At 43.8% G+C, this 15,653-nt stretch overlaps 1 protein-coding gene across 5 annotated transcripts in view; it reads right to left on the bottom strand.

The window, feature by feature from the left end:
* Positions 1-15,653, bottom strand: part of LOC121272605 (metastasis-associated protein MTA1-like) — a 123,515-nt gene that overhangs the window by 36,354 nt on the left and 71,508 nt on the right. For all 5 annotated transcript variants that reach the window (XM_041179268.1, XM_041179269.1, XM_041179270.1 and 2 more), the window contains 2 exons: positions 13,678-13,816; positions 472-535 (listed from right to left, as the gene is read on the bottom strand). In XM_041179268.1, coding sequence (XP_041035202.1) covers positions 472-535; positions 13,678-13,816 — 203 coding nt within the window. The remainder of the gene's footprint in view (positions 1-471; positions 536-13,677; positions 13,817-15,653) is intronic.

The following is a 15,653-nucleotide window of genomic DNA, read 5'->3' as shown; positions in this document are numbered from 1 at the left end:
AGCATATGGTGACAGTATTTCAGGGTTGGGTTGAAGCCAGTGCTATCTGCATTCTGAAGTCATTGTGCAGTAATATCTTATCAAAAGTCTCTTATACATCATGCACTTCCTGTAGGTGCCACACTTCTTTCCTGTAACACATTCTACCATCACACTTTGTTAATAACATCCATGATAAAATGTCACATCTTCCAAGTCTGATTATTACATGATATCTGCCACAGGCATTCTGTCACACGTGCATTACTGATTGACAGATGGATTCATGCACGCCACTTCCCCCCCTCCCCCATGCATACTTGCACTCCTCACTGGCACACGCACACTCCTACTAACATGTGCACACACACATGCTCCTCATTGACACGCATACAATACTCAAGGAACATCTGAGAACACAGGTCACTGTTCCCTGTGCAGCTTATTGTACCTCCTCTAGTGGCAGATAACAAAAGGAAAAAAAAGTCTCACCTCTTTCTCCAGATATGAAAAGACTGCTTCAGTTTCATTCAGCAGGGTCACACTGCATTTTCCTCTGTGTGGAAACAAAGAGGGAGTTTGTTGTATTTAAAAGCATAGGGTCATAAAACATTATATAAATTAAACCTGGCAATCTGGGGCGTTTGGCAAACTTAATGCACTACAGGCAAGTATTTAAACTGAAATTGCCAGAACTCTCATTATGCTCAAAACACTCCATCAAACGCTACATGTGCATGTTTGTGCCCACATGTGTGAGATTGTCTATATGCATGATTTCACTTCCCATTAATGTCAGTTCAAATGCATGACTACTTCTGATATAGGGTCTACTTAAAGCCAAACTTAGAGATTTCGTGCCTGGGAATTGGTTGGCTATAATGCAGTCTACTATTGCTTGGAACTCAGTATAACACAGTGGATTCAGCATAACCACATGGTTTACAACTGAAGTTCCATCCCTCATGTTTCAAATCCACCCAGGATTATAGGTATCTCTGGGACATACAATGTTCCTCAGGCTGTTCTCGCTGCATCCCAAGATCTACATTCAGTGCCATGCGCCGCCATATGAACACATTCAACCTCTCTCACCAGCAGCACCAATTCATCCTATCCCAAAGCTGCCCTCGTACCCAGTTTCATTTAATCTTTGTCTCACCCGATGCCTTAACAAGAAACTTTTTCCTCTTCCTTTCAGGTGCAAAGGAACTCAAGCCTCCAACACCCAGGACCCTCCACCCTTCCCGTCCCTCTGACTCCATCCCGTCTTCTAATTCTAGCCCTTGCCGTATTTTCACCATATCCTCTGACATTCCCCCCTCTGATGCAGAACATTCTGTATTCAGCAAAGGACTGTTTCACACCCTTATGCCCTCACCTCAATGAATTTCGGGTTCGGCACGATGCTGGACTCTTCTGCCACCTTTGTCTCTGTACTCACTTCTTCGGGCAGAAGTCCTCCCCTAGTTCCACGGATCCTTTCACCCATCTCCAGTATTTTCCTCCCACCTGGATCCCTCCCTCTGGCTTCTTACCAGTTGTCGATCTTTTCATTGAGAACTGTCGGTGTGACATCGGCCGTCTCAATTTCTCTGCCCCTCTCACCCACTCTAACCTGTCTCCTTCTGAACTTGCTGCACTCTGTTCTCTCAGGTCCAACTCTGACTTTGTTATCAAACCTGCTGACAAGAATCGTGCTGTTGTTGTCTGGCGTACTGACCTCTACCTTGCAGAGGCTGAGCGTCAAATCTCAGACACTTCCTCCTACCTCTCCCTGGACCATGACCCCACCACTGAATATCAAGCCATTGTTTCCAGGACACCCATTGACCTCATCTCCTCTGGAGGTCTGTCCTCCACAGCTTCCACCCTCAGTCTCCCAACTCTGGACAGACCGTTTCCCCCCCCACCCCCAAATTCACAAACAGGACTGTCCCGGCAGACCGATCATGTCAGCCTGTGCCTGCCCCACGGAACTCATTTCTTCCTATCTTGATTCTGTTCTCTCTCCCCTTGTCCAGTCTCTTCCCACCTACATCCACGATTGTTCTGATGCCCTACGTCATATGAACAATTTCCAGTTTTCTGGCCCTAACCACCACCTCTTCATGGGCGTCCAATCCTCCTACACCTCCATCCCCCACCAGGATGGTCTGAGAGCTCTCTGCTTCTTCCTTGAACAGAGGCTCGAACAATTACCATCCACCACCACTCTCCTCCTCCTTGGCTGAACTTGTTCTCTCACTGAACAATTGTTCCTTAAACTCATCTCACTTCCTCCAGATAAAAGGTGCAGCCACGGGTAACTTCATCGGCCCCGCTATGCCTGTCTCTTTATGGGGTATGTGGAACATTCCTTGTTCCAGTCCTACTCAGGCCCCCTCCCACAACTCTTTTATCGGTACATCCATGACTGTTTCTGTGCTGCTTCATGCTCTCGTTTGGACCTGGGAAAATTCATTTTATTTCCAATTTCCACTCCTCTACCACCTTCATGTAGACCATCTCCGACACTTCCCTTCCTTGACCTCTCTTTCGCCATTTCGTGTGATAGGCTGTCCACCAATATTCATTACAAGCCCACCGACTCACACAGCTACCTCGACTACAACTCCTTACACCCTGCTTCCTGTAAGGACTGCATCCCATTCTCGCAGTTCCTTTGCCTCCTTTGCGTCTGTTCCGACGATGCCACCTTGCAAAATAGCGCTTCAGATATAGCTTCCTTCTCCCTTAGCCGAGGATTCTCCCCACTGTGGGTTGACAGGGCCCTCAACCGTGTCCGACCCATCTCCTGTACCTCTGCCCTCACACCTTCCTCTCCCTCCCAGAACCACGATAGAGTCCCCCTTATGCTCACTTTTCACCCCACCAGCCTCCGCATTCAAAGGATCATCCTCTGCCACTTCCGCCAACTCTAGCATGATGCCACCACCAAACACATCTTCCCCTCCTCTCCCGTCAGCATTCCTTAGGGACCGTTCCCTCTGGGACACCCTAGACCACTCCTCTACCACCCGCAACACCTCATCCACGGCACCTTCCCATGCAATCACAGAAGGTGCATTACCTGCCCCTTTACCTCCTCCCTCCTCACTGTCCAAGGGCTCAAACACTCCTTTCAGGTGAAGCAGTGCTTCATTTGCGCCCTCTTCAATTTGGTCTACTGCATTCGCTGCTCCCAATGTGCTCTCCTCTACACTGGGGAGATCAAACGCAGACTGGGTGACTGCTTTGCGGAACACCTTTGGTCTGTTCGCAAGCATGACCCAGATCTCCCTGTAGCTTGCCATTTCAACACTCCACCCTGCTCTGATGCCCACATGTCCGTCCTTGGCCTGCTGCAATGTTCCAGTGAAGCCCAATGCAAACTGGAGGAACAGCACCTCAACTTCCGACTAGGCACTTTACAGCCTTCTGGACTTAACATTGAGTTCAACATGAACTCTCTCCTCTATCCTCACCCCGTTTTTAATCTCCTTTTTTCTACATTCATTTTTTCATCCACTTATTTTTATTTGTTTATTCATTATTTTATCCCCCCCTTCTATCCTATTTTCTATCTTTTTTCCCCCCACCACTGCCCCCTCCCCCCATCCCATCACCAAAAGGGCTATCTGTTACTTGGTCCACATTTTGCTTTTTACCCTTGTTCTGCCATTATCACATTCTGCTTTTTTACCTTTACGCCATTATCAGCACCTTTTTTAGTCCTTACCACTCCCTTTGTCCTTTAGTTCATGACATCTTTGTCAATCTCTCCTTTGTCCCCATCTATTGCTGGCCTTCTATCCAGCTTCATGTGCTCCACCCACCCTTAAACAGTATAAATCTAATCACATTTCCACTTCTCTTTAGCTTTGAAGAAGGTTCATATGAACTTGAAACTTGAACTCTTGTTTCTTTCTCCACAGATGCTGCTAGGCCTGCTGAATTTTTCCCACATTTTCTGTTTTTGTTTCAGTATAAGACAGGTCTGCCTTGGACCCCAAACTTTCATTCAAATAGGATTTGTCCAGTGGGGCATTAAACCACACAAAGCCGGGAAAGCTTCCAGTATAGCAACTGAGCTTTGCTGAGGCAGCAATCAAGGCAATTCAATTAATCTTATCAGCCCTGTGCTGGGAAAGAGGTAAATCTATTAATGCTACTGCTGGCTGTGTAGTAACTCCTGCTGGACAGTTTATATATTTGCAAGCCTGAGCATTAGGCATCACCAAAAGATACAGCTATGAATGGGCCCAAGGCATGCACGTTATCTTAGCCTGGAAGCAAATATTGATTGATCCAGGAAACAAAAGAAATGCACATACCTGTGACTTTTAAACCCAGCCAGGCACGTTCCCCACCCAATATGTTGGGACCCCTGCTATAACCTGGTCTTGAGATATGGCTGACATGGACTGTGATATAACGGGGTCCGGATCTGAATGGTGCAGGCATAATTTGTCCAACACACTAATAAAGCTACCTGAGTTTTCGTATAACAGGGTGGACGCTGGATAATGCATGGAGCAGCAGTGCTTAGGACATAAATTTGCATATTTGGGTGAAAATGCAAAATACATTCTGCCCATAACCCTAGTAACAATTCTGTAATCCCATGTAATAAAAGATATTTTGACTGTTTCACTATATTACAAAAGCAGTATTTGTTATGTAACATTCACCACAATAAACGTTTCCAGGGTGCCCTCAACTGAAAACTTCACTTACAGATTAGCAAAGTTTTCCTGCTGATAATAGTTTTTTCAGTCTACTGATTGAAACTTAACCCAAATGAAGAGGTGGCAGGCTGATTTTGATGAGACAGGGGAACTGAGCTTAGATTTAACAGATCATATTCAATGTGGGAATCTGCAGTGTTGCACAATGGGGTTTGGTAAACTTCATGTTCCGAATTTACTGCAGAACAATTGAACCTTCACAGAAGGTAAAAAACCCAACAACTGGCTGATTTTGTTTTGTTCCCAACCACACTTCACATTTTTGTGTTATCTAAAAGTGTGTGAACATTACTATCATTCAAATTAATAACGGACTTGAACAGCAATGGTCTCAACAGTCGATAAATCATTATGAAGGCACTCAAGCAACATGACAAGCCTATTCAACAGCAAGCAGGCATGTGCTGTCAGACCAATATAACAGAGTCAGAAATACTGCACTTAGGCTGTCCAAGGCTTTGGGTGCTCTCACATTTGGGAATCTTGTGTTCAGTTTTGGTCCTCAGGCCCTAGAGGGTGTGCAAGGGATGTCAACAAAACGACACAGAGTCTAACAGGTTTTGGTGATCAGGATAGGATCAAGAAGTTGGGTGATTTTGGCAGAGAAATGCAGGTTTAGAGTGGGCTTGATTGAGGTGTGTAAAGTGATGATGGGATCAAATGAAGCCCAGTTACATGGGTTCACTGTTCAATTGTGAATTGTGTGTTCTGGCTAACATGTGTCCCACGACCAAAAACAGGTCATCTGCTAATTTAGATAATGTCGTCTGCGGGACTTGCTGCATGTAAATCAGTTTCCATATTTGCCCACAAAACAGTAGCTTCATTTCAAAAGTAATTCATTGGCCATGAAACACTGTAATATCCTAAGGATGTAAAAAGTACTATATAAATGGAAACTCTTCCTTTTGAGACTTTTCCTCAGTTAGATAGGGATCGTCATGCTACTGAATGCCAACACAAAGCTCTAGGTTAAATGCTAAAAGGTATTTCTATCCAAGTGAGTTGTCATCCTCTGGAACAGATTATCAGAGTATGGATCCCCTGCAGTGCCACAGAAGCTGGATGAGTTCCTGGGAGAAAGGGGACATTTATAGCTATTAAGAGCAAAGTCGGTGTTACATGGGATTGGAAGGTTTTGTGTATTGGTTGCCATCTTCTGGAGCTTCATTTGACTGCTTCTGGAACTCAGATAGGAATTGGTGATGGAAGGTCATCAACCTGAAATGTTAACACTGTTTTCTCTCCACAATTACTGACACAGCGGAGTACTTCGAGTATTTCTGTTTTTACGCGACTTCCACTATTTGCAGCATTTTGTTTCTATGGAATCGGTCAGTGGGACTCTTTCCATCCGTTTTATAATGTTTACAAGCTAGATGCGTAATTATCAGAGAAGAACAGGATGGGCTTCACTCCCGACAACAATGCATGGGGCAGAGGCGACACATAGGGGTCAGGGGAAAACACACAAATGCCTTTGAATGATTGAAGATGAAAGTTTGGAAGAGGACAAGTTTAACCAAGACAGGCACTGATCCCCACCCCACCTCTCCTAAAAGATGAATTAGGCAATGTCTCCTGTCAACCATCTAATTTGGCGTTTTCATCTACATAACATTTAATGGGTATACCATCTTCAGTATGCCCATTCTACAGACTATATCACTTAAAATTTTTGACTAATATAATCCTAACACCACTGCCTCAAGAGCCAGTGTTTCTGCAGCCAAAGCAATTTTAACAACCATTTTTATTTTCTTTGCTTCCCAGGCTAAAGGACAACATATCCCATTTTCACCTATAGAACTATTATGAAACCTATTGCTATTTTAGTACAACTAAGGAAGATTAGCTTTGAAGCATCATTAAAAATTTAACCATGCATTTATCCAGATTTCACTCTCTTAATGTTAACTCCAGCACATCAAAACCAGCATCTGGTCTAGTTTGAGTCCACAATCAGTTCAACTGACCACTCTATGCTTCACAACTTCTCATTATCTTTTTCTAGATGGATAACCTCTCTGTGAGGGCCTGGTACAATTAATCAGGATTTGGAATAACTCTCCTGAAATTCGAATGTTGATTTTAAGTTACGTAACATCTATTCTGCTTAATAGATAAACCAATATATTAAAAAAAACCCCAAAGGCCTGACTTCAAAGTTTAAATTCTACTCTTACCTTAACATATTTTTCAAGTCCACGGAGCCACCTCATAAGGTTTTCCAATACAAAAAAACATTGCTGGTTCTAAATTTAGTTCAATGCAACCTATTTTCAGCAGAACAGGTCTCGCTGAAAAATACCAGGCCCTGGACCATTTTTATAGTTTCCCTCCTGTATCTGCAACCTCTTTGGGCAGTTTCAGAAAAACTCCTCTTGGGAAAGCATCCCGTGCAGAAATGCAGCTTTCCACATTGCTGAACTACACCTATCAACATGTGGCCAGAAGAGCTGAAAGGATTTTAAAGGTCACTTTTCCAGCTGTGGGAGTGACCACTAACATCTGTATTATCCAGTTGCTCTTCAAATCTCTTCGTAACTAGCCTCACTTTGGCATTCGAAATATCATCCACAAAGATCTTTCAGGGTGCCTCTAAGCAGGTACCTCAGAATAAATTCCAAACTGACTACTTATTTCCCTTTGTTTTGTCTCCTATTAGCTTATCCTCCAGGTTACTGACAGCCACCAAGATTTCACGGTCATAAAGGTTTCTAGTTCCATTACAACACTTCTGTAGCCTTTATTTTATTGTGTAATCAATTCATGCTACAGCCTTTACTTACACTTTTTTGTTTGCCAGCACCATACTGCGAGATCTCCTTTTGGCACTATTGGAGGGTCTTTGTCCCGGTAAAGTGATCGTTTTTAGATACCAGCATCACTTCTGGACCCTCTATCAGTACTACTTATTCTCCACTCTTTCCTCAGCCCATTGGCCACACCTGCATCTTTCAATAGGATTTTTAACCTTTGACCAGCAGGATAGTGATTTGTTTTAGTAGATTTAGAATAATGTGCTTTTTTTCCTCTGATTCTTACCAGCTGATCCATTGTCTAACACTCTGATGAGAAACATCAGGTTTTGTAAGGGGATATCCTGACTAGGTAAACTACAGATCCACTGATTTTCTAAAAATAACTGCCTTACCATGCTCCATGTCAAGTTTCCTTTGTATTTTTTCATAGGTTTACTCAACAGCATAGATACCTCACTAGAGACTGCATCAGAACTTGAAAAATAACTGGGGTAAGCCATTTTATATGGAAATACAACTCTCTTTGGTGACCTCAACGTGTTGACATCAAACCTGAAGCAAGTAGTATTTTTATATTCCTTAATTTTGCTTCAATGTTCACTCATTCGAGAATCAAGGTAATATTTTAACCAATCTGTTCTACATACTGTTGAAGTGAAGCACTATCTAGTATGGCACAGTTAAAAGGAGTCTGAAACTGACATTCACAACAGGACTAACATTTCTTGTGACCAGTATAATTTGTTCAGATGCATCATCATCTTCAACCCCTTCATCAGAATTCTCTTTATGTGTCATTTTGAGGACCTGGTCTTTCTACTTTGGATAATTCACTGCATAATTATACTTTCAGCCTGAGGCACCTGTTAACTGTTCCTTGGACATCCCTGGGATTATTGGTCTAATATTGCTGTTTAAGTACAGTCTTCTGCTATAATCGCCAAATCTGCTAAAGGTCCTCCATATTCATTCAGCCTTTCTTTAATCCTTCCATTGTACTGACACCTGTATCCAGTATCTGGACCATTTCTAAATTTGGCAACTATTGAGTTCTCTATTTTTTCTATCACTGCAGAATATTCATTTGTTCCATGAAGGCTGAAGGAAATGACAGCTTCTCCAAGAATTTTTTCAATGCAGAAGACATTTGATCCAACATTTGATCTCCGAAAACCAAACACAAGTTCGAGCCAGTTACCTGGGAGACACCTGAGCACATTCCGGCAATTTAAATGCTGCTGATCTAGGGATCCTCAAACTGAATTTTGTCACTGAATCACAATGTTTACAGCACGGAAGGAAGCTATACTGCCCGTTGTGTCTGCACTGGCCCTCCAAAGGAGCAATTTACATTTTGCTATTTCCCAGCCTTCTCCCCATAGCTCTGCACATTCTTCCTTTACAGGGGAGACAATGGCGCAGTGGTATTGTCACTGGACTAGTAATCCAGAGACCCAGGGTATTGCTCTGGGGACCTAGGTTCGAATCCCACCACGGCAGATAGTGGAATTTGAATTCAATTAAAATCTGTAATTAAAAGTCCAATGATGACCATGAGGTATTGATTATAACAAACATTACTGATTGTAAAAACCCATCTGGTTCACTGATGTCCTTTAGATAAGGAAATCTGTCATCCTTACCTGGTCTGGTCTACATGTGACTCCAGACCCATATCAATGTGGTTGACTCTGAAATGATCTAGCAAGCTACTCAGTTGAATCAAACCGCTACAAAGACACAAAAGAGGAATGAAACTGGATGGACCACCCAGCATCGACCTAGGCACCAGAAATAGCAATCGCAGCCCTGTCAATCCTGCAAAGTCCTCCTTACTAACATCAGGGGGCAAGTGCCAAAATTAGGAGAACTGTCTCATAGACTGGTCAAGCAACAGCCTGACATAGTCATCCTCACGGAATCATATCTTACAGATAATGTCCCAGGCACCGTCAACAACATCCGTGGGTATGTCCTGATCCACCCGCAGGACAGACCCAGCAGAGGTGGCGGCACAGCGGTATACAGTCTGGAGGGAGTTGCTCTGGGAGTCTCAACACCGACTCCAGACCACATCATGACTTAAGGTCAAACATGGGCAAGGAAACCTCCTGCTGATTACCACTTACCTCAGCTGATGAATCAGTGCTCCCCCATGTTGAACATCACTTGGAGGAAGCACCAAGGGTGGCAAGGGGGCATAACGTTCATCACCAAGGTTGGCTCAGTAGCACCGCTACTGACCAAGCTGGCCGAGTCCTAAATGACATAGCTGCTAGACTGGGTCTGCAGCAGGTGGTGAGGGAACCAACAAGAGGGAAAAACGTTCTTGGCCTCCTTCTCACCAACCTGCCTGCCGCAGGTGCATCTGTCCATGACAGTACTGGTAGGAGTGAGCCACAGTCATTGTGGAGAGGAAGTCCCACCTTCACATTGAGGATACCCTCCATCGTGTTGTGTGGCACTACCACCGTGCTAAATGGGAGAGATTTCGATCAGATCGAGCAACTAAAGACTGGGCATCCATGAGGTGCTGTGGGCCATCAGCAGCAGTAGAATTGTACTCAAACACAATCTGTAACCTAATGGCCCGGCATATCCCCCACTCTACCATTACTATCAAGCCAGGGGATCAACCCTGGTTCAATGAAGAGTGCAAGAGGGCATGCCAGGAGCAGCACCAGGCATACCTAATAATGAGGTGTCAACCTGGTGAAGCTATAAAACAGGACTACTTGCATGCCAAACAGCAGAAGCAGCAACTGATAGACAGAGCTAAGCAATCCCACAACCATAAGATCAAATCTAAGCTCTGTAGTCCTGCCACATCCAGTCATGAATGGTGGTGGATAATTAAACAACTCACTGGAGGAGCAGGCTCCACAAATATCCCCATCCTCAATGATGGAGGAGCCCAGCACAGCGAAGCAAAAGATAAGGCTGAAGCATTTGCAACAATCTTCGGCCAGAAGTGCTGAGTGGACGATCCATCTCGGCCTCCTCTGGAGGTCCCCAGCATCACAGATGCCAGTCTTCAGCCAATTTGATTCACTCCACGTGATATTAAGAAACAGCTGAAGGCACTGGATACTGCAAAGGCTATGGGCCCTGACAACATTCCAGAAATTGTACTGAAAACTTGTGCTCCAGAGCTTGCCATGCCCCTAACCAAGCTGTTCCAGTGTAGCTACAACACTGGCATCTACCCGGCTATGTAGAAAATTGCCCATTATTGTTGACTGGTGGGGACACGATGGACTGAAGGGCCTCCTTCTGTGCTGCAAACATCTATGAGTCTCCTGTCAAGTTTTTTAATGATCTGTTTAGGTCCATGATATATTCTTTCATGGAATGAGCATCTGTTTCCCAAAATCTATCAAAAAGTCTGATCATGCCACATAGACATTTAACAGATCATCTTTCGCGTGGATTTCATCCAAAGAACTCTAATTGAAGGTCCAAATGATCGTCACTACCCAACCAATGGGCATTCCCATTATTTCCCATTTCACTTCTTGTAGGAACCAACAATGCCAAAGCCATACCTTGTTTTGTCTTTGGTAGGGGCGTAACCAGTACCCACATATCCATTTTGTTCTTCCACTAGTCAAATGGTTCAGGCTCTGAGAACATCGAAGGGTAATCACACCCTGATAAATTACATTTTCCTTGTGCTATTTTCCACAATAGCTACTAGGATTATAATTCTGTGTCTAAAATAATTCCTCTTGGTTTCAACATTCACCTGTAGGTGACCATTTTCTGGTACCATGTTATATTCCAGAAAGCCAGTTTGTAAAGGGCAGAACTGGGTCTAACCTTCACACACTTCTGTAAGCATTTATTTAGAGTTACATATTACAAGCATACATCTCCTAACCCAATAACCATATCTGTAGCAACAGGAGCACAAGTGAACACCCAGTTCATGTCCATAAGCTGCTTACAATTTAACATAATTAATATACAATTAAAACAACGCAATTTAAAGGGGGTGTGCTATACAACCCGGAACAATGCATGTCCAAAGGCTGGTGGAATACCAAATGGGATACACTGTGCATCTATGTGGTGGGATTTTAGAATCACACTCACATTAAGAGAGTTATGTAACTGAGGTCACTCTGGAGGTTCTTGACATCTGCTGAATTTTCAGCAATTTCGTGGCCAGATAGTGACTTTGCTCCTGCAAGATGAGCGGGAAAGGCAGGTCAAGGTGAATAAAGCCTCAAAAACCCAGTTAGAGGCACAAGATGCCTCATGAAAACAGATTCCAGCTCATCAGATATTTTTTACTGCAGCTCTGAACAGTTCAAAAGCAAAGAACTCCAATGACCTCAGGTCATGCCTGAGAGAGAACTGGGATATGCAGTACAATATTGCAATGAAGCCAGGTAGGGATAGGTATTGTGTTGTTGACAGAGCAGTGTATTTACCATCAGTGGCTTTATACTAGTCACAGTGATGTACATTAGCGTGACTTCATCCCCTTCCTCTAAGCCAGGAAGTTCTCAACCCTTTTTCTTCTGAGGAACCATGTTACAAAACAAATCTGGGACCCCATATCATAACAAGCATTTAGAAACCAAACACCAACATGGTGGAGAACCAGCGACTCAAGTTAACCATGGCTTAACCATGGCAGTAATGGCCAATAGTACAAGAAAAGTAACCAAGGCCTAGAGCAACTGTACCCACCCATCCTCATCGCCATAAGTCCTCCAAGTGCCAACTGCAGCAGCACTTTTCCTTCCTCCTACTCACCCCTTCACAAATAGTTGACAGCATTGGCATAATGGACACAAGCAACCATACTGGGCCTATCCATCCATCAATGAAGCACATGTCATGAACATAAAATTCCAAGAAAAATCATGATAATACCTTCAGCTATTTTATTAGCTCAGACTGAATACATTGAAGGACGGCATCAAATTGGATTGTTACAGCCTTAATGGAGGCCCAGAGTCTGGCAAGTGCTTTCTACCTATCCTCCCCTTCCCCTCCTGAGGCCACCTGGTACATACACTCATTCCATTGACTCAGTTGGTAGATGTACCTTCCGACTGGTTCTAAAACACACACAGGGAGAACATGGGTTTGATCACTGGCCTATGTGAAATTTCTTGATCTGAGCTAGGGCAGCAGGATCGATGCCACAGCTTGTCTGAAAGCATTCGGTTTCCCGTTATCTCTATACCAAGCCCTAACTCTGCTTCTGGCCTCGTCACAGGCCCACAGACTGGAAAGTGTCTTTCCTTCCAGCCTGCCCTCCAAGGACAAGTGGTGGGGGCACATGCTGTCCATTGATGGTAGCCCCTCGCCATCCCCAAAACCCCTCCCTGCACCTGGTGCAAGTTAAATCAGGAAAGTTACAGCAGGCCAAACCAGTCTCTCTTAAAAAACACAAGGGAAGGAAATGGTTTTTATGGAAAGCATGCACTATCTTGGTCCAGCGAGAAACTAAACTTGCAAGTTAACCACCTCCAACTCAGTTTTACGTTATAAATCCTGCTATCTTATTTAATAGTCAAAAGTAATGAATGTAACAATTGAAAGATACAGGGTGAATCTGGGATACACAAATGAACTCGCTGAGCCACATGCAAATAGTGACCAACAGTATAGAACCACAATAAAAAAACCTACACATACAGTCTTTTTATAGCTCAGATTATTTAACTCAATTCAATGTACAGGAGAGACTACTGATGGAAGAAACCAACTCATGTAACCTCTAAAATCTACCTACGGCCCCTAGTTGAAAACCTCTACTTTAGTTTACCTGTACCTGGAGGCTGAGAAGTCACATCGGAGAGCTAAACAGGTGGACTGCTTCATATGATGGGTCAGCCTTATGTCCAACTGCTGCTATCATGGAAGCTGTGCTGTAGAATGTACCATCAAATTTCGGATCTTAATGAAGTAAAGATAACCTGAAGGCTGTGCAAGTTATCCAGGCTAGTGACAGTTTTCGGGTGTCATTGATCCAAGATGTGCAGCGCAGTAATACAGGTTCTCCTGCCCCAGGCAAGGCAGTAGACCATCTTAATAAATGTATCAGCTATAACTCGGCAACACTAGAATTCCTGCTGCAACCAACAGCTTCTCACATGGACAATTCTGCTCCCTACCAAGTTGTACTTGGACATTTTGTGGGTGAGAGGAGGGAGATTGCAAGTACAGTTCATACATCTGCTTACCGTATGTGCGTTGCTGGTAAGGACTCGAGCTGTCGTGATAGGAACAGCTCTCGATGTTTGAGCTGGTGTTGCTGTTTCTCTGTCAACTGCTGTGGGTTGTCCAAGTTCGTTTCTGCTTCCATTTCCTCCTCCAGATCTTCTGCAATTAAAAACACAACAAAAAATTACACCAGTTGCTGATGCACAGCACATTGAGCAAGGCAGCCAACAAAGTCCAGGGGCAGATCCTCACACACTCACTCTGCCTGTGCCTAAGGGAGCAGGTGAATACCAGGACAAAACACTTCAGGACACCGGAGCTCCATTACTAACTTGACAGTCAAAAGTAAGGCTTCAAACTAGGAGATCCCACACTGTGTCTGCAGCTTTTCAGAGACATTGATGCCTTCTATTACTGAAGGGCTGGTCCTCTGGAAATCAGATCCACCCAAGGAATAGACACAACCAGAAAAGGTACTTCTCCAAATCCTTTAGGGAAAATTATATTTCAAAAACGGTGTTTGTTCTGAGGCTAAAGCAGATTGTTGTGTCAAGTGAAGAAAACTACATCTGGGAGTGCTTAACGCTAACATTAAATGCTTGAAGTGAAAAATATTTTGTTTCCCAGTGCCAACACCTTCAATAACCATAAACTCTCTCCCGCTCCCCCAATTAGGTTAGAAGCTAAGACATGTTTCTCCCTTGTACTTTGTACCTAGGAAGGGGAGGAGACATGTTTCTCTCTTCTCCCCACCCATGGCTTCCCGTAGCATTAAACTACACAGACTGGGAGTCCCAAGTTCAATTGCAGGCCTGTGCCAAGTTAGTCATTGCCAGCTGCAGTAGTAAGGATGCACCTGGCCGGAGCAGCATGGGGAGATCAGGGAGAATCAATAAAGTCTCAGCCCTTGCCACGCTCCAGTGTCCCCTACTAGAAAGTGGGCGCATGAATGGCAGGCCAAAACTCAATCCAAGATTTATTGAACATGAGAGTATCTCACACAGTAGCTCCAGCTCTCTTCCATCAGACACAGCTGATCTGCACCTCAACTCCATATCCGTTAAGAACATAAGAAACAGAAGCAGGAGCAGGCCATATGGTCCATCAAGTTGCTTCAACATATGAAGTGAGCATAGCTGAATTTCTACAGGAGCTTCACTTTATCACACTATCCCCATATATCCCTGGATTCCATTAGTGCCCAAAAATCTGGCGCTCTCCGTCTTGAATAGTCATCAACTGAGTATCCAAAATCCTCAGAGGATTCCAAAAATTAACATTCATATCCAAATGAAGAAAGTTTTCTCATCTCAAGCCATAATTGGCTGAACCTCTTATTCTGAGATTATGACCATCTGAACACTCCAGCCAGGGTAAATGTCTTTCTAGCCTGACAAGCCCTCTAAAAAAAACTCTATATATTTCAACAAGATTATCTCTCATTCTTCTAAATCCCAGAGAACATAGTCCCATTCTACTCCATCTCTCCTCATAGGACAATCTTCTCATACTAGGAACCAATCTCGTAAACATTTATTGCATTCTGGTTAAGCTGTGCAAAGGAACCAAAACTGTGCATAGTACTTCAGGTACTTACTCCAAGGCCCTATATAATTGCAGCAAAAAATACCTTACTCTTATACGCCAACCGCTGTGCAATTAAGGCCAACAAGGCATTTTCCTTCCCAAGTGCTTGCAGGTTATCTTTGTGATTCATGTGCAGGTCTCTCAACTACTTCTGAATACCCACATTATCTAGTCTCTCCAAAATAAAAACAGAAAATGCTGGAAAAACTCAGCAGGTCTGGCAGCATCTATGGAGCAAGAAAGAGTTTAATGTTTCGAGTCTATATGACCCTTCTTTAGAGCTAAAACAATCATCTCGTCTCTCACGTTTTAAGAATATTCTGGTTTTCCATTTTTCCTACCAAAGTGGACAATTTCACATGACCCCAAATTATATTCCATCTGCCACGTTCTTGCCCAATCATTCAAC

The sequence above is a fragment of the Carcharodon carcharias genome, chromosome 34 (genome assembly GCF_017639515.1).
Source record: "Carcharodon carcharias isolate sCarCar2 chromosome 34, sCarCar2.pri, whole genome shotgun sequence".
NCBI classification, from domain to species: Eukaryota; Metazoa; Chordata; class Chondrichthyes; order Lamniformes; family Lamnidae; genus Carcharodon; species Carcharodon carcharias.
The sequence above is the reverse complement of the archived record's forward strand: the minus strand, read 5'-3'. Positions and strand labels throughout refer to the sequence as shown.